Raw genomic sequence first — 26,418 nt, 5'->3', positions numbered from 1 at the left:
ATGTATCCCCCTATCCTGATTATGTCCTATATAAAGTCATTGTAGTGTGGGGACAAGCCCACGCTCCTATTCGCGCAAACGGTGCTAGAAAGGCAAAGTGTTTTTGGTTTTTTTTGTTGTGTTTTACATTTTTCTTTTTCCTTTATGCGAGTCCCAAATGGACAGAACATGCATGCAAGAAGAACCCATTCCCGTTAATGTGTTAATGGACACGAGTTTGAAAAATTTCTGTTTCTCCAATTATGGTCCGATTCTCGGATGAGAGTAGGACATCCAAACATGCAGTGTGTCTCGCGGTCAGCACATGGGTGGTGTGTCCCATGCGAGATGCGCCTGAAAATTTGGGTTATGTGACTATGGTCTAATAGGAGAGATGAAAGAAGGTACTGGACCCTTAGGAGGGGAGTGTGCCCCCCCCCCATGCCTCCTTGCTGAGAGGGGGTCTCATCCCTCATACGTACAGCGGACTCAGAACTACAAGTCTGCTGTGTATCACTTCTTACCAAACTGAATGTCGTCTTGTGCCTGTAACCTACTGCAGGGGAGATATCTAGACGGAGACTGTAAGACCGCCGTAGTATACCGGTGGGAATACTAGATGACTTGGCAGTAAATGGGTAACTGGTAGTTCCCTGTAAGGCTTCCTTCATACACCTTTTTTTTTTTTTTGGTGATCTTACCAGCTTGTTGTAAAAAGTACATATAATTCATGGTGTTTTTATAAAAAAAAACCGTGAAAGTCCTTCCTTCATTTCTCTTTCATCACTAGAATCCACGCCTGCCTTTGGCTCAAAAACCTGCATTAAAAATGGCCGCAGAAACTACATTTTATTTTCTTTGTACGGAAAACCTCAGTGTGGATCCACAAGTGATATAATCGTGTTTTTTTTTGTTTTTTTTTTAATGAAGATTTTTTTGGTGCAATTTTCCTGCGGATTTTACCCTCTCAATTGAAGTGATGAAATCTGCCTCAAAAATCCGCAACGCTAATTGACATACTGTGGATTTAAAATCGGCGCCGCGGGTCTGTTTCCGTTGAGGATCTTTTTTTCTGCGACGCGTGGATGACATCTCTTGCCGTCTCATCCTCTCATCCATTTGGCCTGTACTGCAGTATGTTAAGTATTTTCCACATGTAAATCCGTGTATGCGTCGGGGTGGTTTCACAAATAGCATTTTAGGGTAGAAAAAAAAGCTGTGTTTTTTTTTTTTGTATTTTTTTTTTCCATAAAATTCATGACTTTTTTTTGACAGACTGAGAAACAAAACAATCTGTATGAAGGAAGCTGAAATATAATTTGAATTGAAGGAAGTGGCCGTGCAGAACAGCAGCAGAGCTCCGGCGCTGTAACCCTCCATGCAGCATGCCGAGCCGCACATTCACTTCCTTTCTGTGGGAAGCTAAGTAAACTTTTGTAAAAGTGTTTTTCTTCTGATGAGTAGGAGGCTGGCCGTCCCTCATGTGACGCAGCAGCCTTGATGCTGGGTATGTGGGGTGTAATGGTTATAGCGTTACCTGAATATGTTAGCAAGTTGTGTAAGTACCAAGAGCATATTGTAAAATGTAACTGGCAAGTAGGTTTAAAGGGGTAGTGCCACAATTACAAGATATGCCCTATCCACAGGATAGAGGATAATTTGCTGATTGATGGGGTTTCACTGCTGTGACCTCTGCCGACCTCAAGAATGGGGGTCCTAAGTTCCCCTTCCTCTTCACCACAGGGCTATCGCACCTCCCTCAGTAAGGAGGAGACTGCTGGTCACACAAGCTCGGCGGTTTGTCAGTCCCATTGAAATGAATGGAGTGCCAAGCATGCACGAACGGCCAGTGCTCTAGTCATGGTGACATCATTGCAGCAGGAGAAGCAACCCCCTTCAGTGACGGCCAGAACGGGACACAGAAGACCTGCTCTTGTGATCGGTGCGAGTCTCCCTGCTGAGACCCTCACCGATCTTAACTTATGCCCTATTCTGTGGATGGGGGATAACTTGTAATTGTGGTACATCCCCTCTAAGGACCTGGACCGCTGTAGTAAATTTAAGCATTCCGTGTGTTTGTGTGTGTGTGTGTGTGTGTATGTGTATATATATATATATATATATATATGTGTATATATATATATATATATATATCGCTTAGTATGACCTTTTTGGGTTATTCTTTTCTATCTGGTCTCCTTCTCCTTACTTTGGTCATGTGATCTCATTGTGACTGCCTGGGAATTGCTTGTCTCTCTGTTCTCTCCACGAGTCACTATTTCAGTCACCTGAATTTCCTGTATCAGGAAACTACATGGAATGTATCACACAAGGTCTTTACGGTGGAGGTGGGATGTAATAACAATACTGTCCTCCAAGTAGGCAGAGATGGTACTAGCTTTGACTGGCGATGTGATGTACTGATACATCATGGGATTATTAGCATAGAGGAAGAGAAAGTAGGGAGAAATCTAAAAATGAAGATGGTATTTGATAAGTATCAGACAGGAGGCTGCATAGAGCAGAGCACAATATAAATGTCTGGAGTGTGGCAGACAATCGAGTGAGGGATGCAGGGATGGAAAAAATGTTTTTCTCCTGAGTAGTCCTTTGAAAGAGGCATTCTTCATACACTCTGTTGGAGTTAAAGGGATGTGATGGGATTTGGATATCGATGACCTATCCTCAGATCGGTGGCCAATGTTGGATCGGTGTCGATGACAACCGCATGGACATGTAGAATACTATGCTAGTCTTTGCAATGTAATTTACCCCATAAAATAGAAGTACTTGTGAATGCGGGCGGGGGTCTCAGCCACGTCATTGCAGCGCTAGAGGTGGAGTGTGAACACATGCCCCTGGCTGCAGCGGTAGGATGGCCGTGTTTGATACCCCTGCCTTAACGATGGGTTAGATTTCACATCCCGCTGGAGTCATTGGTTGATGTAAGTGTAACGTCCAGGTAGGGAGGCAACATCCTGCTTGTAGGAATCATCCGCACAATCATTTATTCATGCTGCTGTTGCAGTGAAAGCCTATTTTGATCTATTGTGTCTTGGCTTAGACTGAGAAAATAACTTCCAGGAACAGATTGTCAGAATGTCAGTCTTCATCCTTGACCTGAAACTACTTGCAAAAAAATAGGCAACTGTTTTTTTTTATGTGGTGATTGTAAATAGCAGCGCAGTTTTATTCCAATATTGAATGCACATGTTACTGTATTTGTCGCAGCCGCGGTTTATGTGCACCTCTATTTGTTGGAACCGCTGACTTTGGTTTTCATCGCATGTACATCGGTGTGGCTGCCTACACTTTAGTCATGCACGTCATTCACTCATCGGTCCCAGGGGCACCAATGAGAGTATGTAGCCAGCTTTCTCATTGATTTGGACACTTTTTGCCTACAGAGTTAGGAACCATCCTATAAAATTAGCTGGATGTGGCAGATGGGTCCACATGTTTTGATCAAAATGTGTACAAAGAACTTTGGAATTTTATGCAGTTAGTATAAACAATTGTGCACTTTTATTCAGATGTTATGTGTCTGAGTGCTGAAGGGAATCCAGGATTTACTTAATCCTTCTTTAGAAACTTTTGGAATGTTTTTTTGAGCAGCACTTTCAAAAAAAGGGGGGCAAGAGGAGGATAGCCATCAAATATAAAACGCAGCATATAATTGTCTCCTAGTGAGCAAGCAGCATCCACTTAGCATTGACAAACCTATTCTAAACGACTGCCGCAAGCCCTTTGTAGAAGGCTGGGTGAGCAGCGCTGCTCCAGATCCTGATGGAGAGTAGGTAAGATCCTGGCTATACGTAACCCTTTAGGCCTCATGTCTACGGGCGTAATTGAATTGCGGATCACCCGCGTGGACGATCGGCAGTTCAATATGCCCCACAGACAATCATTGGGCATCCACAGGTAATTGAGTACCTGTGGGTGTCACTTTTCCTGGCGTGCAGAAAAAAAATGCAGCATTCTCCATTTTCTGCGGATTCCCGCACGGACAGCTTCCATTGAAGTCAATGGAAGCAGTCTAATCCACAGCACACCTGCAGCTGACACTGTAGATGTGCCGCGGGAAAGCAGAACATTCGGAAAGAAAAAAAGCACTGCGCATGTGCGCTGCATGCCAACCGGTGCACCGAGTGCATCTGCCATGCAGCACTAGAAAGAAGATCCGGCCAGGATGGAGAAGACCAGCACCCAGACAGGTGAGTAAAATGTCCATAGCTGTGGGCACGGGTAGATTTCGCTTCGGATTTCCGCACTTGGAATCCACGTATGCCCGTGGACATGAGGGCTTATATCGTTCTTCCAGCTTCCCACCTCAGAAGAGATGGCCTTCATATCAGTGGTAGAAGTTGCTGCAAACTGCACTTGACGGCACTGGTGACACAAACCTGACCTCAGATGAGAATAAAGTAGAGGTATAACGGTATTATAGGACAATCATTGAAAAATAGTTAAACTTAAGTGTAACCGTGTTCCCATGGACGCCATCGCAAAGCACTACTTGTAGTATCTATCTGCAAATGGCAGCTGAAACATAATGTAAAAGTTTCCTTCAATGGTGCCTTTTTATGTAGCTGCAGGTAGGTGACCAAATATTGCTCATTTGGGAAATAGTTGCTCCAGTGGAGTAAAGTAATAATGTGTAAATTTACTTTCCTGTCACCAAAAGACTTTTTTAGTCTGGAACAGAAGCAGTGATGAAGATCTGCTTCTACTTGCGATCAATTCATCCATGCCGAAGACTTATTTTGATTAGATTACTATGATGGGGGGGATATAAGCCTGTTTTACTGTCTTCCTTGCAAGCTCCTTGGGTAAGATGTTGTGGAAGTATTGGCCAGCTCAAGACCTCCCCGGTAAGTTTACGTAGCTTTTTCAGATCTAGCTGTGCCCATGGCTCCACCCTTGTTTAAAACTCCGCCCCCCCAATAAAAAAACAAAAACAAAACTGCACATAATAGGTATTTTTGCATTCACAACGACCCAACCAATAACAATATTTTGTTACAAATCTTGCCTGCAAAAAATGAAACTTTTCTTTTTCTTTGACTCTTCAAAAAATGCAATAAAAAACAATCCAAAAGTCACATGTATCTTAAAATGGTAGCAATAAATGCCACAAAAAATAAGACCTCACATAGGTCCATTGCCAGAAAAAACCGTTAGCATGCGAATCAATTGTTTTTGCTTTAAAAATGTGGTATAATAAAAAAAATATATAAACTAACCATGTATCAAGGTTTAAATTGTGTTTGTGAGTTCTACTGTCTAAAATGTTTGCATAATTCCATCATAGCAACATAGTTTGTAAGGCCGAATGAAGACAATGTCCATCTAGTCCAATGTCCATCAGTCGTCCATATCCTGTTGTCTACCTTCATCTGTGCGCAAGATTATATAGAGCGCGCTGCACTCATCGCCACCGTGACACGGCTCCTCAGACACCCCTTAGACACCGCTCAGAGTGCAGGCCTCTTCCTGCTTGTTGCCTGTTGCACCTGTTAACTGTGAAATGATATGGGCCTCCAGAGCGGTCTCCAGCCCACTGGGCCTCCAGAGCGGTCTCCAGCCCACTGGGCCTCCAGAGCGGTCTCCAGCCCACTGGGCCTCCAGAGCGGTCTCCAGCCCACTGGGCCTCCAGAGCGGTCTCCAGCCCACTGGGCCTCCAGAGCGGTCTCCAGCCCACTGGGCCTCCAGAGCGGTCTCCAGCCCACTGGGCCTCCAGAGCGGTCTCCAGCCCACTGGGCCTCCAGAGCGGTCTCCAGCCCACTGGGCCTCCATTCACTGAGTGATGATTGCTCCCTCGTAAAGGTACAGAAGCGATTTACCCCTGGGATGGCTGTCAGGCGCTTCTGGCCTAGGGGAATACCTTTTTGCCTCAGGGTTTTCCAACAACTAAGTATGTTGGAGCTTCCATTATGGTGATTTATGTGACATATATTCTTGGTCCGCTGGTTGTATTTCCAAGAACATGGAGGTATACTTTAACACTCTAGACAATAATTTGCTGCTGACGATATGGTAATACTCTTGGAATGGTCAGCAATTCTTCCAACAAGACAACGCACCTTGTCACATATCAAACACTGTTTTACGTTGATTTGAGGCTATGTTCCACGATTGGACTGACCTACACAGAGTCCCGACCTGAACCCTATTGAACATCTTTGGGATGAACTGGAATGTCTGGTCAAGAAATATGAACAGCATCCATCTTCTTTGAGAGAACTTGCCAGATGTTTGCAGGATGATTGAAGGGAAATACCAACTGAAGTGTATCAGATGTTAGTAGAAAGTATAAACCAAAAATGGCAACAGCACGCAAAATAAATTTACTATCAGAGGTATACATACCTATATTCAATACTCTAACCACATTAAATAATGTAAGGTTCTTGGTATATCATTTGATCAAATTACATTGGCCCATCTACCAACATCCAGGTGACCAAGCTCTCAGATGGGTCCAAATGCTAATATCAGATGGTTTAATCTTAACCTGGGAAAGCTGAGTTCCTACCTCACAGAATGCTCCTCTCTTGTGACTATACCTACAAATAAAACCAGGGAAGGTAGGATACCATATAGATGTTCCAGTAGGAGGGACAGAAGGTAAATGGGCGGCAGGTGTGCACGACCAGGTGGAGGCAGCCAAAACTCCACAATATTTGTACAAAAAAGGATAAAATAGGTTGGCACTATCCAATAGATATATATCCCAATAGAATTCTATAGGTGCATATTAAACCACGGCTGCAACATATAATAGAAGCAGAAACCAAAAATGGCAACAGCACGCAAAATAAATCTGCTATCCTACCGGATCATATAAATGGTATCCTACCTTCCCTGGCTTTTTTTTTTTTTTTTTGTTCTGAGAGGTAGGTACCCATCTTCCCCAGGTTAAGATTAAACCACCTGGTATTAGCATTAGCATATATCCTACCGGATCATATAAATGGTATCCTACCTTCCCTGGCTTTTTTTTTTTTTTTTGTTCTGAGAGGTAGGTACCCATCTTCCCCAGGTTAAGATTAAACCACCTGGTATTAGCATTAGGACCCATCTGAAAGCTTGGTCACCTGGACGTTGGTAGATGGGCCAATGTATTTTGATCAAATTATATACCAAGAACCTTACATTATTTCATGTGGTTAGAGTATTGATTATAGGTATGTATACCTCTGATAGTAAATTTATTTTGTGTGCTGTTGCCATTTTTGGTTTCTGCTTCTACTGTATGTTGCAGCCATGGTTTAACGTGCACCTATAGATTTCTATTGGGATATACTTCTATTGGGTAGTGCTGACCTATTTTATCCTTATTCGTAGAAAGTATACCATGGAGTGTACCAAGTGCCATGGTCAAGAGTCCCCACTTAATAACCTATGGAAATACTACTTCTGGTTTTCGTTCAGATGTCAAATTACATTTGGTAGGATAGTGTAGCATTCAAGAGAAGAGAGAGTGGGACTACATACAGCTGTCTGAAGGATAAGGGCAGGAGAGAAGATCTAGCCGCCCGTATTACTTACAAGCTATAGCGACCAAATAAAGGAAAATTAGGGAAAACCAATTGCGAAGTACATCTGTAAAAGTCCATGCAGTGTTTAGAAATGCCGTAACATTCGGTCAATAACCTGCAAAGCTGGAGGAAGTTCGGCCGCCCTGTGATTGCTAGTGTAATGATGGGCCAAGTCCATCTGGACAATGGGGTGTTGCTGACCGCCAACAGAAGCTAGGGGAACTTTTTTGTGTCTTTGGTGGCTTGTATTGGGGTTAGGTAAGTCACGTATGTTCCTGTTTGCACTATTTCCTTCCCCAATCTTACACATCTTATAAGTCATGTAGTTGTTCAAATGATCAGGACGGGTGATATTGTCCTCGCCGCTTTCTGGCAGGTCACCAAAATCCCTTTAACAAATAATTCTGCGAAACCTCAAACAGGATGTGAACCGTGCCTTCTGTAATGACATTAAACAGGGACTGTGTAAATAAAGCTTAATGCCACTCAGAATGTGGAACATAGTCTAGATGTTCATGAGGCTCGCAACAACATTGCAAAATATAGATCTCCACAGTAGTGGCCCCTTCTAAAACATATCCTTTTATTGAAGACAAATAAAATACCTGGAACAGGGATGAGCGAGTATACTCGCTAAGGCACTACTCGCTCGAGTAATGTGCCTTAGACGAGTATCTCCCCGCTCGTCCCGAAAGATTCGGGGGCCGCCGCAGCTGACAGGTGAGTTGCGGTGGGGAGCAGGGGAGAGCGGGCGGGAGAGAGAGATCTCCCCTCCGTTCCTGCCTGCTCTCCCCCGCAGCTCCCCGCCCCGCGACGGCACCCGAATCTTTCGGGACGAGCGGGGAGATACTCGTCTAAGGCACATTACTCGAGCGAGTAGTGCCTTAGCGAGTATACTCGCTCATCCCTAACCCGGAACAAACATAAAATATATAAATGTCATCATATATACTGGTTAGGACGCAGAAATGGTGGTAGCACCCACACAAGAGAGAGAGAGCTCCCACCTGTTCCGCGCTGCTACCCCCCCCCCCCCCCGCTCCACCACGCCACGCCCCACAGCGCCCCCTGAGTACTTTTCACCCGAGTAGCGAAGTACTCGAAAATCGCGGTGCTCGAGCGAACGTACTCGGTATGGCCGATTTCGCAATCATCTCTAGTTCCGAGAGATCGCGAGAAAATAGGACAACTTTTTTTTTTTTTTTTTAAACCTCGCAGTATCATTGTGAGGAAGAACATCGCTTATATGTATGACACCATCCAAAAGTATGGAACTCAGATTCACGCAGGTTTTGTGTGAATGTAGCCTTAGCTGAACCTCTCCAATAACTGTTCTATACACTTTGAGTCCTTCAGATGATGTTGGGGTCAATCGATCACGGATGCAACATATTTGTAGGTAACCTGTTTGCGTATTGTCCCTATACTGTCCGCAATAAATCTTTGCCTGACTGTGCGACTATCTCCCTGACAATGGCGTTCCCACTTGGCGGTGGCTATCGCCTATAACATTCTTATCATATGCCACACGTTAAAAACCAGGCGAAATAATTTCTCCTCTGCTTGTAGTTGCTGGGGTCATTAGGGGGGAAGAAATAAGAGGGGTGAACGAGGAAAAGCCATCTTGATGACTGCTTTGCACACTCTTGCATAACCTGCTTTATGAGTTACTCCAGGTACTAGAGGGACTTTCCAACAGTCTCTCGAAGGAGTTCTCACAGGTGTTTTAAGTACTTTTTGACTACTTTTTCCTTCGTTCTGCGGTCCAGCTCATCCCAAACCATCTCAGTTGGGTTGAGGATGGGTGCTTGTGGAGTTCGTGTCATCTGACGCAGCACTCAATCACTTTCCTTCTTTGTCAAATAGCCCATAGATAGCTTGGAGATGTGTTTGGGGCTATTGTCCTGTTGAAAAACAAACCATGGTCTCACCAAGGGCAATCTAGATGAGATGGCATGTTGTGTGGTAGCCATCACCATCACACCTCCTCCTCCATGCTTCATGATGGGAACCACTCATATAGAAACCATCTGCTCACCCTTTTTGTCTCTCACAAAGACGTGGCTTTTGGAACCAAAAATCTCGCATTTTTGAGACCACCTCCACAACACAACTGATGGTCTCAAACATATTAAGAAGGCAAGAAATTCCAGAAATTAACTCTTGAGAAGACATGCCTGTTAATTGAAAGCCATTCTAGGTGAAGACCTTATGAAGATAAGAGAATTCCCAAACTGTCCTCAAAGCAAAAGGGGGCTGCTTTGAAGAATATTCTCTATCAGCTCTCGTCTTTCATTTGAACGAAATGTGTAAAGGCCCATTTAGACCCACCGATTCTCGCTCAAAGCCGTCTTTTGAGCGAGAATCGTTGGGTCTGAACACATGGACATCGTACAGTTTTCATTAACCATTCACTCATCATTGTCTTTCAGCTTGCTGAAAGACAAACGATGAGTCTTATCAGGACCGCGCGCTGAGTTATTAGTGGGATACAGCAGATACTATTGTTTCAGCTGGTATCCCGCTCGGAGAACACAGCAGGAGTATGCAGAAGACAAGTGGTCCAGCTGTTTTCTGCATACCCCGCTCGGAACGCTTAGCTGTATACCAGCTGAGCGCTCCGTGAACACAGCAGGAGTATGTAGAAGACAGCGCTCCAGCTGTGTTCTGCATACCCCACTCGGAGTGCTCAGCTGTATGCCCGCTCCGAGAAGACAACAGCTGTATGCTGAAGATAGCAGTCCCGCTTGTCTTCTGCATAGAGCGTTAGCCTTCATTTACACACTTAGGCAAAGTGAACGCTCAAAACTGTCACTCAAACTGCCGTTTGAGCAAATTGGGAGCGATCATCTTGCCCTGTCAATGCACACGACGATTATCGCTCCACATATGTCTTTTGAGCGATAATGGTTGTCTAAATGGGCCTTAACTTGTGCATAAGCTGATATTTCAATCTTTGTTCTTGTAATGTGGTGTTTTCCTATGTTCAGTAAATAAAATATAAAAAAACCTTTTCTGGCTTAAATTTATTTAATTTTTTTGGTTTCATAGTTTTCAGGTCTTCAATTTGAATGCACAATGTAGGGGAATAAAAAGGGGCGTCCAAACTTTTGGCTGTGAGAGAGAAGCCATATCTGGTACTGTATACCCTTTTGGTCAGCCCCAGAAGGTCAGTTCTTGCAATGTTAGTCCTCACGCATTTCAGTCCTGAATGCCTTTGACATCTTAGAGCAGAAACCACTCTACACATGTGTGTTTTTGAGCACCCAATATTGGGTGTTTGGAATGAGGCTTCATTTGGAAGGAAGGGGTTTTCCTCCTTGCTCCGGCTTGTATTTTCTGAGCCTCTTCTATAACTGAGGGGAGAGAAGAGGACAGAAGCGGCCGGCGCTGAGTTGCTTTATAGAAGCCGGCCGTCTGTTTGTGGCATATGCATCCTTTGTAGTTTGGACATAATGGAAACAATTACTGCAGCTAAAAGCAGGTTATAAATAGTCGGCTGCCAGGTAAGGTGGATTTCTGTGATGCCGGTTCTATTTTTATGGATGCGCAGCGGTAGGACAGCCGAGTCCTAGTCAGCAGAGCAATGGAGGCTTCATCCCAGACGTCGGGTCGCAAGAGAAGCAGAACAAGACGTCGCATCCATCTTTATTCCTATAAGCAGACTCTTGTCTTCTCACCTATAACCTTTTTGCTCTGCTTAGTTCGTTAGGCCCAGACAATGAAGAGTTTTACAGATTTGATATTTTATTGTGGGAAGCACTTTGTCCTTTTTAATGAAACTATTGGCCTGACCGAACTTATTATAATGTATAACCTCCTGTATATTATAGTTACCACATCCCAGAAAAAAGCAGAACACCCCCGCCCATCCCGAATGTGTGTTGGGCTCTATTCACACTGGGGCACATTTGCTAATACTGGCCTTTCACGCGCCAATCTTGGCACACTGGAGTAAGATGTGACAAATGTATTAAAAGGGGACTCGGCACTTCCTTTCCTGTCCGCTTATAACATAGTCGCACTAGACGGGCCTTGACGATCAGCTGATGGATGGGGGTCCCAAGCTGCAGACCCCTGTTCATCAACTAGTGATCACCTTTCCAGAGAAGATGTGATAAATGAAAAAAAGGGATTGTGCCAAGTTGCCTCCCCTGTTCGTATGCTTTTCTAAAGGCATATTTCCACTGTGGATTCGGTGACATGCAAATGTACCCTTGGGTCTTGTGTAGATGGTATTTAAAAGGGTCAAATCCATGCTGGATTTTTTCCAACCTGCATCTGACTCTTAAATCCATGGCAGGAGGCCAAGGCAGATTTAGGACCAGTCAGTTTTGTAAATTTGTGTGTGTCTATGCCACACACCGACACAACTACAGACCAAAGTGCAGTACCTGAGCTTGTGAACAGAGGCGTAGTCAAGGAAAGTAGTGCATTCTTCAACAAGAGAGGCAGAACAGTGATGAGGGCATCAGAGTAGGTTCAGCAGGGTACACCGAGGTCAGGAGTCGGCACAGGCAGCCGAAAGAATGAACAATAAAACAAGCCGAGCTCAGAGGTGGGGAATGCAGAGTAGTCCAGTATAGTCAGTGACGGAAATTGGCACAAACAAGGAGACCTTGGGCACCTTTCTTCGGGGGGAAAAAAGTATTGATATAGTGCTTTGTGATTGGAGGGGGGCAGATTTAGGGATGTCTGCTGGCCCACAACCGTCAGCAGGGACAGGCGAGGCAGGATAGCTGCTGCAACTCGCAACAATGACATCTCGCGATCCTTCTAATTCGAGCAAATGGACTGGAGAAGAGTACGTAGTTAGCTGGGATTTGTCCATGGTTCACGAAGAGGAGGTCGTCCAAAATCTCGATGGTTGGACACAATCCTGGCCGAGACTGGCAGGACTATTCGTCAGTTAAAAGAAGCTGTACTTGACAGACAAAAACAGTGAGAGTTGATCCGTAGGGTGACTCTGAGTCGGCATCATCCTTCTAATACCGGTAGTAATAATAATCACCTTTTAATTAGGCAGCTGCTGCATATTGGACAACACTTGACATCACTTGATATTTTCTGTTCCTGTTGGGACTCGCAATCCATATTTTTCTATCCGTATGTTTTTGAGGTGTGGGAAGAAGCCCGACTACCTGGAGGAAACCCATACAAACTCCATGCAGATGTTGTCCATAGTCAGACTTGAACCTTAGCACCCAAGTAAGATATCACAGTGCAAAGTATGTGAACAGGATCTAAAACTTCTATAGACCATATGTGTTACTCGGCGCAGGCCAAGCACAGAATTTTTTTTTTTTTTAATTCGTTTTATTTATTGGTAATATGCAGTTTGTGAGATACACAGTGAAGTAAACTTTACATTACACATGGTGATATAGACAGTAACGGTTGTATATATTGGATTAACATCAACTTAGTTGCTGTGTCTCTCGAACTATCTGTTCGCATATTGTAACAGTAGACTTTTAAATTTATATAAAAGAACAATAAAATAACACTAGACTCTGCTCTTCCTTTTTCCTTTTGGAGTTAGGGAATTCGGGGTAGTTGCTCTTCCAGGCGCTTGTCAGTGGGGAGGGGGAGGGGATTAACGTGGGGTAGGTTGAAGTTTTAATCGGTGGTCAGGGTAGAGTGAGAGTCTAGCCAGGCTCCCCATACTTTTTGGAATTTGGTCGGGCATCCTCTTTTTTGATATATGATTTTTTTCGTACGAGGTTACTGTATTTACGGACTGGACCCATTGTGGGACCGAGGGGGGTTCTGTTGCCATCCATTTTATGGCTATTTCTTTACGGGCTAAGAATAGTGTCCTTTCGAGGAAGACGCGGGTATGGTGTGGCCACACTTCCTCTTCCAGCAAGCTGAACAGCGCCACCTTGGGGTCCAGTTCTATGGATAGTGGGGGCCGTAGAAGTGAGTTCAGGAGATTTGTCACCTTTGACCAAAACTCCCTGACAAAGTGACATTCCCAGATCAGGTGCCAAAAGTCCGCTCTTGGTTGGCGGCATCTCTGGCATGAGTCTGAGGTAGTGTTACGCATTTTGTGTAATCGGTTGGGGGTAAGGTAGGCATGGTGAATAATGTACAGTTGTATTAGCTTATTGTTTACAGCTGGTGACACTGACAGGTGGGATTCAGAGATGTCTTGCCACTCCTCAGGTGTGAGGGACGCGATGGCGAGTTTCCATCTGTCGTATGCAGGGGGAGGATTCAGACTTATTTTGGCTGAGAGGAGGTGTGTGTATAGGGCTGATATTAGGCCTTTGGGTCCTTGGGATTTGAGGATGCCTATTGTGGGGAACTTGGATATACGGGCCGAGAGGGGGGGGGGGAATTGGGAGTTTAGGGCATGTCTTAGTTGAAAAAACCTAAATAACTGGAGGTGTGGGGCCTGCAGCTTATTGCGCAGTTGCGTAAATGTGGGGAGTGTTCCATCTATATATATATCATTTAGTGTATGTGCCCCTTGGGCGATCCAGTATTGTGGGTCTGGGACTGACTGTAGTGCGGTGAGGCCAGGGTTGTTCCAGAGGGGAAGTTCCGGCAACACCCCCTGGTAATTCTGCAGTGTCTTTGCTTCTTTCCATACATTAAGAGCCAGTTTGTGAAGTGGGGTTAGTTCAGTGGATTTGGTGCGCTCCGGGAATTCTAGGAAATTCAGGAGATTGTGACCAGTTACTTGTTTCGCAAGTTGTCTGCTATAGGTAGTTCTTTTCCTAAGACCCAGGTTCTGATGTTTCGCAATTGTCCTGCTAGGTAATAAAGCCGGAGGTCCGGAAGGGCCATTCCGGCTTGTTCTTTAGGTCTTTGTAGGATCGATAGGCTCAGCTTGGAGCGCGAGGAGTTCCAAATAAATGTTGTGATTAAGGAGTTTAAAGTCCTGAAAAGGCGTTTGGGAACACTCACTGGCATATGTTGAAATATATATATAGGGATTTGGGCTGGATGACCATTTTAATGAGATTTATGCGCCCGGCTACGGATAGTGGTAGTTTAGCCCATCGTTTCAGTTTGAGTTTTATGTTTTCTAGAAGTGGGTTTATGTTGTCTGTTATTGCATTGTTGTGGTCATATGACATGATCATTCCCAGATATTTGAATTTTGAGACTGGTTTTAATCCATATTTCTCGACGTGGGGGTCGTATTTTGGGTTAACCTCTGTGTAAAGGATTGTTGATTTGGCCCAATTTACATATAATCCGGAAAAATGGGAGAATCTATCTATATGTGTCATGGCCTGGACAAAGGAATTTGATGGGTTTGATAAGAATAGGATTGTATCGTCTGCGTATAGTCCTAGTTTGCTTTCATGGTCTGCCCATTTGATGCCTGTCACATTAGGGGAGTTTCTCAAACGGATTGCTAATGCCTCGATGGCTATGGCGAACAAGGCCGGGGATAGAGGGCATCCTTGTCGGGTGCCTCTTGTCAGTTGGAATTCCGCCGATGGGATACCATTGACTATGACGTTTGCGTTTGGGGACTTATATATGGTTTTGACCCATTGTTGGAAATTAGTTCCGAACCCAAAGCGGATCAAGCATGCTTCCAGAAAAGCCCATTCCACCGAGTCAAAGGCTTTTGCCATGTCAAGTGATACCAGGGCCCATGGCATGTTGTACTGTGTACCTAGTTGGATGGCTGTCTGGACTCTGCGGATGTTTATGGTTGTGGATTTTCCTGGCATAAAGCCCGTCTGATCGGGATGTATGATGGATAGGATCACCTGATTCAGTCTGGTGGCCAGAATTTTAGTTAGGATCTTATAGTCTGCATTTACCAGTGATATTGGCCTATAGGAGCCGCAGTCTGTAGGGTCCTTTCCAGGTTTCAGAATCACTACTATTGAGGCTTTGTAAAATGAGGCTGGGAGTGTTTTGTCTAGTTGCGCTTGGTTTAGTACTTCGAGGAGTTGCGGGCCTAGTTGTTCGAGGTATTTGCGATATGTCTCTATTGGGAGACCATCGGGGCCTGGTGCTTTAAGGGGCATTTCTTGAATTGTTAATTGGATCTCTTCCAGAGTGAAGGGCGCCTCAAGGAGGTCGACCTGCTCCTTGGAGAGGGTTGGGAAATTTAGGTCGCTTAGATAATTTAGGATGTCTGTCACCGTGTTATGGGAGGAGGAAGCATATAGGTTAGCGTAAAATTCTTTAAAGCTATTTGTAATAGATGGGGCATCGGTGACCTCTGTTCCATGTTGATTTTTGATCTTGAGGATCGTGTTTGTATGGTTTTCTCGTTTTATAAGGTTGGCGAGTAGGTGGCTGGATTGGTTTCCTAGCTCAAAGTAGTGTTGTTTGGAGAAGAATAGTTGGCGTTTGGCCTTAACATGTATTTGTTGTTTATGGAGTCGGGATAGACTAAGCCAGGCTGCTTTGTTAGCTTCGGTGGGGGTTGATATGTATGTTTTCTCGGCTTCTAGGGTCTGACTTTCTATCTCTTTATCGACTTGTGATGTTGATTTTTTTAATGTGTGTGATGGCAGATTTGAGGAATCCTCTAATATAGGCCTTGAGGGTGTCCCATTTCAGGGCCGGATGAGTGTTATCTTGGTGGGCATCCAAAAATAGGGAGATGTGGAATGGCATCTGGTCATCCGTTCCTATAAGTTTGAGCCAGAATGGGTGTAGTTTCCAGGTGGGCCTTATTTTGATTTGGGGGAATTTAAGAGTTAATAATATGGGGCTGTGGTCTGAGATACCTCTCGGGCAGTGTGTTATGTTTGAGAGGTATATCGCCAGTTCTGTGGAGCTGAATATATAGTCGATTCTTGTCAGTGCGTTGTGTCCCGGTGAGTGGCAGGTATATTCCCGTTTTTCGGGGTGGTGGTGTCGCCAGAGGTCAACCCATCCGACACTCTCAATTAGTTGTTTCAGGGGGGAGTTTGAGGTCGGGGTGGGGTTAGAGGGTGTGTGAAATTTATCTTTGATCGGATCCATTATCATATTGAAGTCACCTAGGCAGATTACCTCCGCCATAGGGTAGTGGTGTGCAAACGCAATAGCAGCCTGCAGGAGGTGGAGATTGTTGTGAGGCGGGTTGTATATAGATAGGATGAAATATGGTTTGGAGTCTATTTCTCCATATATGAATATGAACCTTCCTTCAGGATCTCTGCGGGTGACGATTGGGTTCCAACGTACCGATTTATGGATCAGTACGGAAACGCCCCTAGAGGAGGAGGTATGAAAGGAGTGGGAGGCCCACTGGATCCATGGTTTTGAGAGAGTGTCTGCCTTTTCTCGAATGAGATGAGTCTCCTGCAGGCTGATGACGTGTGGATTTAGTTGTCTGATATATGTGAATACTATCCTACGTTTAAGTGCTGTGCCGAGCCCTCGGACGTTCCAGCTAAAACATTTTAGAGACATCTTTATTTGCGTGGGTATAGATTTTAGCCCCTATGTCTGTGATTTGGGGGTCAGGGGAGGGTGTTAGTGGGTGTAGGGGGGGGGGGGTTGTGTGAGCGCCTGTTTGTGGAGGGTTTTGGTGGAGAGCAGAGTGCAACAGTTCAAACCATTAATCATTGACATCTTGCTAAACTTATACCGCAGATATCAAAATACAACAAAGATAGGAAAATTGTGGAAAGGGGAGGAAAAGGAGAGAAGACAGGGGGTAAGACAGGGAGATATTAGGGGAAAGGAAAACCGGAATGGAAAAACAATTTAGCTACACTCTAGTAAGAAGTAGCGGTTGTTGTGTTGTTGGGGGGAAGTTCTTGATGGCCTTTAGAGGTTTAAGATTGACCGCTGGGCTCCAATAATAGCTTTGGAGGTGTCTCGGTTATGCTGCGTATCTTCTTTACATCAAGGGATGTTAAGAATCTGGACCGCGGCAAGGCCCAGAGTCTTTCTAGCGAGTATGGGGGGGGGGGGGGTTTGGTCACCCCTTTGAGATCTCGGCGTGCATCTCCAGCCACTCCATGGCTTCCGTAGGGGATTGAAGGAAGACCACCTTTCCCTGGGCCACTATTCGTAGACGTGCAGGGTATGCCATTGAGTAGGGGATCTGTCTTTCTTTAAGTTTCCGTTTCGCTTCTGTGAAGGTGGCTCTTTGTTTTTGTAGCTCAGCCGAAAAATCGGGAAATATGGAGACCGTTGTATTGTTATATTTTAACGGGCCTTTTAGTCTGGCCTGACGTAGTGCAGCGTCGCGATCTCTGCAATTTAGAATCCTTATTAGGAAGGGGCGTGGGGGGGGCTCCCGGCTGTGGTGGTTTTGTGGGGACTCGGTGGGCTCTTTCTACTGTGAAGTGGGTAGAAAAGGTGTCTTCTCCCAGTAGCGTTTTGAGCCAGGTTTCTGCAAATGTTTCTAAACGGGAGCCTTCTGATTTCTCGGGCAGGCCTATTATGCGCAGATTGTTGCGGCGCGAGCGATTTTCCAAATCGTCTGTTTTTGATTGGCAGAATTCTATTGCTCTTGTTGCTTTTTTGACTGCTGTAATTAACGGGCGCAGTGAGTCTTCCGCGTTAGAGACGCGATCCTCCATTTCCCGCATTCTGTCGCGCATGTTGTGTAGGTCTTGTCTTAATAGGGAGACATCGGATTTGATTTCCTCTATTTTGTTGGTGAGAGAGGATTTACAGGCATTAATCGCGTCTAGGAGTTGACGCATAGTGGGTTCTGAGTGTTGCCCCGCTTCACCTTCGGACTCTTTCGCTTGCATGGGTCGGGTTGCACGCGGGGTGTGGTCAGGGGTCTCAGAGCAAGAAAATTCTTTTAATTTTTCGGCGGTAGAACCGCCCTTCGCCCGCGTGCTCATGTTGGAATTCGTTGGCTTGGTATGGCGGGTTATTGTTGTAATATAGACAGTGTCAATGCTTGGTTGTAGGGATCCGGAGTTTATATCTTTGTATTGTTGTGAACTGTGACGGTTTGCGGGTTACGTAAGGGGTAACAGTCCACACCCGCCACTGCGGTTCAAAGTCGGGGGTAGTACGTTGTTTACTACGGGGACTTTTATTTGTAGTCCCGATGCGATAAAGTCCGTTCAGAGAAGAACAGTGGGGTGGTCGGTCCCTTGGTTATTTTGGGGAGGTCGGGGGGGGGCGGGTGGTCTTATTGTGTCATATGTCCCCTATTCAGGGTCCGCGACTATGAGGGGTCTGCACAGTCCTGGGTGTTGTCCCCTGGCCCCCTGTAGAGAGACTTACAGTTTCAGCGTCGCCGGCTCCGCAGGGCCGGTTTCGAGGGGTGATCCTCCCCGAGATGGTGTCCCGTGCAGCGTGGTCCAGCAGCGGCAAGGTGGTCTGGAAATGGAACGGGCCGTCGCAGGAGATTCGTCGGAGGCAACCGGGTCCGCCGCAGCCGGTGAAGGATGTTGGTAGGACGCTTCTGTCGGCCCGCTACCACGGGAGCGGGCCAGCGCTCAGGTCCGCGTTCAGTGCGCCCCCGGGCGCAAGGTGTTCCCGCTGTATAGCGGTAGTAAAGTTCCCGTGTAGTGGGTTCAACAGGGTGTAGTCCCCGGCGGGTCTTACAGCAGTCGCGCCGGACCGGAGGTGCCCAGCACTGCTCCCTTAGGAGTCAGTAGCTCGGCGGCGGCGTTCCGGTGCAGGGCAGGAGAGGCGCGCAGCCTCGCCTCGGGTCCAGCCGGAAGCAGGAGTTCGTCGGCAGGGAGCGGGCGGTGAGCCTCAGAGCGCGGAGCCGGGCGCCCGCGAGCGGCGCCGGGGGGGTCGGAGCCGGCAGCTGGTCCGTGGCTCCCTCGGCAGCGGCTCCGAATCGGGCGCGCAGGCAGCGGGGTGTCTCGCCCCTCGCGTGGGGGACCGGTAGTTCCGGCAGGGGTCACCCCCTCCCGGCTCACAGCAGGCGCCGGCTCCCACGGCCCGGAAACAGCGCGATGGGACCCCGAGGTAAGTAGGGTAGCGCAGCCGGTCCCGGATGACAGGGGAATCCTCCGCTGGGTGGTGGCTAGGGGAGTGCAGCCTACCAGGGTTTTACAGCGGCCGGGTTGCAGCGCAGGATGGGGAGGCAGTCCGTGCACCAGGCGCGGGAAGATGGCGGACGTTGGCGCCCTTTCTCTCCCGCGGCTCCGCTGCTGAAATCAGGGGTTGCACTTGTCCTCAGCCGCGGTCCAAACTGTCTCTGGGGATTTAGGAGCCCGCTGGTCTTGATTGGGTCACTCTGGTTCCGATTAGGCCAGGATTTTGGCAGGATTCTAGTGTTCCCCCTGGGGAGCACCTCTTACATGCGACTACTCATGCTGGTCGCAGGCCACGCCCCCTCAAGCACAGAATTTTTGGTACCATCCTTTAACCCTTTCCAATCAAATTTGTATTCTGGTTTTCCTAGGGGGCTTACTCTTTTTCTGCCATTATACAATGGCGCTATCTGCTGGCTAAAGCCAGTACTGCATGAGGTGACGCGTTGGATAGGCTCCCACAGCAGAGCGGCTGGCAATATAGAGTAAGAGAACCCCGACGGACGTCTTCCAAGATCAGAGCTGTACAGCCTTAAAGGGGTTGTCCCGCGCCGAAACGGGTTTTTTTTTTTTCAACAGCCGCCCCGTTCGTCGCGAGACAACCCCGATGCAGGGGTTAAACAAGAACACCGGACAGCGCTTACCTGAATCCCCGCGCTCTGGTGACTTCTTACTTACCTGCTGAAGATGGCCGCCGGGATCTTCTCTCTCGGTGGACCGCAGGGCTTCTGTGCGGTCCATTGCCGATTCCAGCCTCCTGATTGGCTGGAATCGGCACGTGACGAGGCGGAGCTACACGGAGTCGCTCTCCGGCACGAGCGGCCCCATTGAGAAAAGAAGAAGACCCGGACTGCGCAAGCGCGTCTAATCTGGCGATTAGACGCTGAAAATTAGACGGCTCCATGGAAACGAGGACGCCAGCAACGGAACAGGTAAGTGAAAAACTTCTTATAACTTCTGTATGGCTCATAATTAATGCACAATGTACATTATAAAGTGCATTAATATGGCCATACAGAAGTGTATAGACCCACTTGCTTTCGCGGGACAACCCCTTTAAATCATAATGTCTTCAGACAACAGACAGTGGATTGGAAAGGGTTAGGTAAACTGCAATATTTCCTGCTAGGGAAATGTAAACTGTATCGTTCAAGACCTCTTTCTGTAAAGCTTTAGAGTAGGACAGTCAATGCTATCTATATACATACACATTAGGTGAGTGCGGACCGTGATCCCTCTATATACTGCATGGCTGACCTTGGTGCAGTAGATTATATACTGTATATCCTTCCTGTAAAAACCTCCTCTGCGCTTCTCCTTGTGATCACAATCCATATCTCTTCCGGGCATCATTTGCAACAAGCTGTTTATTGCAACACCAGTTTTGTTTTTTATTACAGGGCACAGTTAAATAGTTAATTCATGCTGCCTCTTAATCTCTGCATGTGGGACAGGTTCTGACACATAATATTGGTGGCATTGTCATTCCATTGTATGTTAGGAAGACGTAGGCCGTCTGCAGAAATTGATCTGGTTTTCTATGCAGTTGGGGAATACAAAAAAGTCTGGTTTAGATCCTTAAAAGGAACCTACGTCATAGGTACAGTATTAGGGACTGGCCTCTAGCACTCGACTCAAGCTGATCTGTTGGTACCACTTTTACCACTTTCTCCAGTTCAATTTTCTATGAGATTCGGGGGCCACTTTTGTACAGACCATGAAAGTTAATAGAATGTGAGAATTTGTGAGGCACTTATTGCGTGGTTATAACTGGCATTTCTGTTGACTATTTGCTGGCATTGGTGGGGCTTTGTTGCTAGCATAGTGACTGTGACCTATGGAGGGTGCAGCTGGCATTTATAGTGCAATGTGTATACCTCTGTTGTCTGTGATGTGGATGGAGAAATAAATAGGTTTACATATGAAGAATTTTGAAAACGCTCATTGACATACTAAATGGGACCATACTTTGTATTGGCGTTCATCTATTAAGCCCTGCCGCAAGCAAGGCTTAATAGGCCTAATTCCATAAAAGCGCCGAGTGCCTTGACTAGGTCCCAAGTTGCTGTGGTAGCCATCAGTTCCCTATGATTGCGTCAGGCTACGGAGTGTGGGTCTCCCACTTGTGACTGCTCACTTAGATATGTGGTCACCATTGACAGTGACAACTAAAGGGTTAAAGAGCTACAGTCTGCAACAGCATTGATTGCGGCAGTACCTGGTAGCTATTAGCTCTTTAACACACCTGTCAAGAGCCTGGTATGGAGCTGGTTTGGCTCCCAAGCCCGCTCCATACACTCCTTGGCGCCAGAGGGCCATGTTTGCCTTGTTGCGCAAAGGAGTTAGAAGTAATTTTTGTTTTTTGCTTTGACTACAACTTGGTTTCAGAAACCACTTGTTCATCCAGAGAAAGTGTACTTACCTCCACTCCATATTGTTAATATGATGGCTCAAACTAAAGATGGATTCACATATTTAAAGGAGTTATTCAGTTATAAACTAGTGATGGCCTATCAGGATAAGCCATCAATAGCAGATCAGTCGGGATTTCCCACTCAGTAGCTCTCCTGATCAACTGTTTGCTGTGCTGCTGTACTCGGGTACACAGCTGATTTCTGCAGGAAGAAGACAGATCTGTTACGTCCTGTGCGTTCCAGGTTTGTATGGAGGGGAGGTCGATCCCGCTCCATACAATGTGGGGGCCAGCTGTGACAACTGGACAACCCCTTTAAGATAAATGTTCCCAAAGATCAGTGATGGAAAGTTAAAAGGGGACATTGTCACGTCTGATCAGGATGTACTAAACTGGCCCCCCGAAAAGTTCCTGGGCTATGTTACACAATGGAACAAAGAGTATAAACCACCACAGGTCAAGTGTGGAATAACAGACGGAGAGGGGAACTTTGCCGATATGACTCAGAATAAGAGACCATACCTGCCTATAGCGGATGTCATGACCTGATGAGAACACAACCGTCCCACGAACCTTGGCCACTCACTATCCTTATATGGAACAGAACTAAGAATACAACTACCACCAATAATCACAGTACTTCGCTTGAGATGAACAGGGAAAAACAGGAGACCAAGATCCAACTCTGATTCTAACAACCATCAGATGAAGACTGAGAATAATGAGCACAGGTCCACAGCCAAGACAGTAATTTGGGAGGGCTTTTATTCTTAAGCGGGGGCAACAGGTAGCAAAACACTCCCATAGACACTCCCACCAGTGCTAGAGAAAGCTGAGAGGAAAATCCAAAACAGCACTAGTGTAAACCAGCCAAAACTTGCCGCAACAAACAACTTTTGTAGGACCTCAAATAAGAGAACTGGGGAACAAGTTCTACCAGGATACTGCTGTAATGGACAAGTGGTACCAGGGCAAGAAGTGTGCTTGCTGATTACTGTTAGACCCTTGAGGGGTGTTCTGGAGGCAAAATACAGCAGGACGCCCTACACTTAGATATTTGCTACTTTACGGTGTATGGACTGTAAATGGAGACTGTAAATGGAGATAATGCTGTGAACCTCAAGTTGGTGTCTCCCAAATCCTTGTGTGATAGAGAGATTCTAGAGTAATGTTTGAATTCAGCACAGGACACCCTCTTTAAAATCGCCTATACTTCATTTTGACAATTTGGTTTTCTTTTTTTGACAAGTGTTATAACTTGCATTTGTACCCCTTAGGACTCCTTTCAACTGAGCAGTGTTAACATAAATCTTCGTTGTTTGCTAGGTCCTTCTGCAAGCAACGTGCTGCTATTGAAAAGGAGTATGGTCAGGTAAGAAAGTGACTTTTTTGATTAATATGGTGTAATGTGTTTTGCTTAAAAACAATTTTTGTACTGAAAAATTACTCAAGTGCAGGCTAAGAGGGGCTTCCATCCTTTCAATTTGCTGTCCACTGCCTGTTGTCATATGATGCTCCTCTCTAGTAACAAAGATAATAAGATGGAAATGAGGAAGTGATGGAGGGTGATGCCTCATGCTGTCCATCGAAGTCTATGTAAAGGAGAGGAGAGAGTAGGGAGCTGCTTCAGGAGGGAGAGAGACTCGCACAGATTTGATTACTGCTAATAGTAAGTGATTTCCGGTGTCTGACAGCTGCTACAGTCACATCTACACTGCTCAGTACTGCTGCAAAGTTTCCTCCATGATTTCTCTGTGTGTACTGTAGAGAGTTGGAGAAAATGGCAGATTCTGTTCCCTATGTGCAGTGTATGAAGATATCATAGCAGCAATTTTCACCCTTCAGATCAGGGACAACTGCAACGTAGAGCCTACGGAGGGAAAAACTGGCCAAAATGGTGCTATTCCTCATGTATACACACAGCCGCTTGAACGGTTAAGGTACCTTTACATGGTGTGACTATTGCCTGAATAATCGCTGGAAAAGGCAAATTCGGACAATAGTTGTCTTGTGTACACACAGCCACCAATGTGCCACTGAGCGAGAAATTGCGCACTTGTTGGAGTCGCTTGATTTTTAGCTCATTATGCAAGCAGACGGTCATTTATAAATGAAGGCGGGCGGCCGGAAGAGATCTTCTGCACGCTCAGCCTCCATTCTCTGAGTGACTATCATTACAGGAGTGATCGTCGGTGGGCTGGCTGTCAGATGCATAAGCAGTTGTCCTGTGTTAAAGGGGTTGTCTCGCGAAAGCAAGTGGGGTTAAGCACTTCTGTATGGCCATATTAATGCACTTTGTAATATACATCGTGCATTAAATATGAGCCATACAGAAGATATTCACTTACATTCCCTGCGCTGGCGTTTCCGTCTCCATGGCTTCGTCTAACTTCAGCGTCTAATCGCCCGATTAGACGCGCTTGCGCAGAAGGGTCTTCTTCCTTCGGGTCTGTCCGGCAGCAGCGGCGTTCTGGCTCCGCCCCCTTCTACGCGTCACCGCGTAGCTCCGCCCCGTCACGTGTGCCCATTCCAGCCAATCAGGATCCTGGAATCGGCACACGTGACGGGGCGGAGCTACGGATATTTGCTAAGTGCTAAAAGTTGATTTTGGTACAACCCCATTAAGGCCGGGCTCACACCACCATACATGTAAAACCCTGCGTGAGCCACGCAGGGCTATACCACTGTGGCAGCGATATTGTACTGCGCATGGCGGTGTATCGCACACATGCTGTCATGTGCAGGCTTTCTAGGGATTTTTGTGTATGCGCCACCCATACGCAATGTAATTGCCTATGGGCAGCGTTGATTACATTCCTATATAGAACAATTGGCTATCTTGTGTGTAATACGCAGCAAAGTAGGACATGCTGCCTTTTTTTTCCCGCTGGCGTATTATGCAATGCATACACGCAAATGTGAGCGAAATAGCATAAGGCGATGTATTCGGTCTGCGAATTACCACGTATCGCACAAGATGAATGTTTGTTTAAACGCTAATTTACCCGACTGTCAGCCCGTGTAAAGCTGCACCCAGTCAGCTAACTAATGAGCTAACTCTCTCGTTCATTGCTGATTGCATCTTTTCGGCAGCCGAAAAGTTGTCATCTGCAGATCTGACTGTGTGAATGCGGGATGAGCTACCGGCAGTGATGACTTTCTACATGGGATGAACAGTCGCACAATAGATGATGATCGGCCTGTATAGAGGCCAGTTAAGTAAGCGCTGATCTCGTTGATCTGCACTCGTTTAAATGCTGCTATCAGCACATGCAAAAGGTCTTTCGGGAGTTAAAATCGGCTCGTCTAAAAGGACCGTAACGAATGGATTTCTTTGATCTAGCATTCTGAAGATAGTAGAGGAAAACCATAGAAATCCCTGCTGCCAGCGGCACCGATGAGAGACGCCGACCATTGGGGAATGAGACAGAAGGGAGCCGTGCAGGGGCTGTCACACCGGAGTCCGGTTCACTTATCAGTCAGCACACAGACGGGCCGCCGCAAACCACGGGAGGAGTACTGAGCATCGGTGACATTAGCAGACTGCTTACCAGGCACATGAATATTCTCTAGAACATCGGCAGATCCATCTAAAAGACACAATAAAACTGCTTTGGAGCTCCATAAAAGTGACTAATAATTGTTTGTTGGCTCAGCTCCCACGGATGGATCGCTTCCAGAGGAAATATAAAGTAGACTCTTCATTACTAGCCGATAAATCACGCTATCTCGAGGAGCATCTCTCATCACATAGCTGCGGTTTGTTTATCACATCCTGACAGTCCGGCTAAATTGTCGCTTATAGAGCTCTGTCATATTAATAATGTTTCCTCTTGTGCTGATAAAATGTTATTTTTACCATTTCTGTCCCCAAACGCAAACTCCCGCTCATGTCATAGCGTAATAACAAATTTTTCAAAGCACAGTTTGTTATATAGCATGGTGGACAATCCTAGTGTGACACTGGGGGCCACCAGAGCATTGGATAAAAGGTGTACACGACTCCGTAAGGCATGCCAGTGGGAGATGGTACAATGCCTCTGCAACGCCACCTATTGGAAGGCAGCTTCCTTTCAAAGGGAGCCTGTCACCAGGAAACTAGTATCTCAGCTGCCAGCATATTGTTAAACAGCGCCTGGATAGCTTTAGAGACATGTTCGTGCCTTAAAAAACGCAAGTAGCATCTAGTCAGAATCCTACTTTATATCCAGCATGCCCGAGTCAGAGGTGGCGCCACCATCACTCTGAGTCAAGGCGTCGCATGGGACAGCCAGCCTCCTCTGCCACTACCTTTTGCAAATACATCATTGCTCGGAGCGCTGAAATCTTGCACACATTCCGTGTGTCTCCGCTGCCTTATTTTCAAGTTCTTGCGCTGGTGCAGTTGAGGCATTAAGGCCCAATGCCCACGGGCAAAATGGAATTTAGAAATCCACGCAGGTGGTCCCGCACGCGTGATCTATGCCCATAGGGAATCTTTGGACACCCGCAGGTAATTAAATACCTGCGGTTGTCATTTTTCCCTGGCGGGCGGATCGCACGTGCAGGAAACCAC

General features: G+C 46.3%; 1 protein-coding gene across 1 annotated transcript in view; it reads left to right on the top strand.

Annotated features, from left to right (window-relative positions):
• The window catches only part of FCHSD1 (FCH and double SH3 domains 1), a 120,922-nt gene that overhangs the window by 14,748 nt on the left and 79,756 nt on the right, over positions 1 to 26,418 (top strand). Inside the window, exon 3 of the mRNA XM_066590543.1 lies at positions 23,190 to 23,235. Within this exon, the coding sequence (XP_066446640.1) occupies positions 23,190 to 23,235 (46 nt within the window). The remainder of the gene's footprint in view (positions 1 to 23,189; positions 23,236 to 26,418) is intronic.

The sequence above is a fragment of the Eleutherodactylus coqui genome, chromosome 2 (assembly GCF_035609145.1).
Source record: "Eleutherodactylus coqui strain aEleCoq1 chromosome 2, aEleCoq1.hap1, whole genome shotgun sequence".
Taxonomy (NCBI): Eukaryota; Metazoa; Chordata; class Amphibia; order Anura; family Eleutherodactylidae; genus Eleutherodactylus; species Eleutherodactylus coqui.
This window is presented reverse-complemented; position numbering and strand designations above follow the sequence as displayed.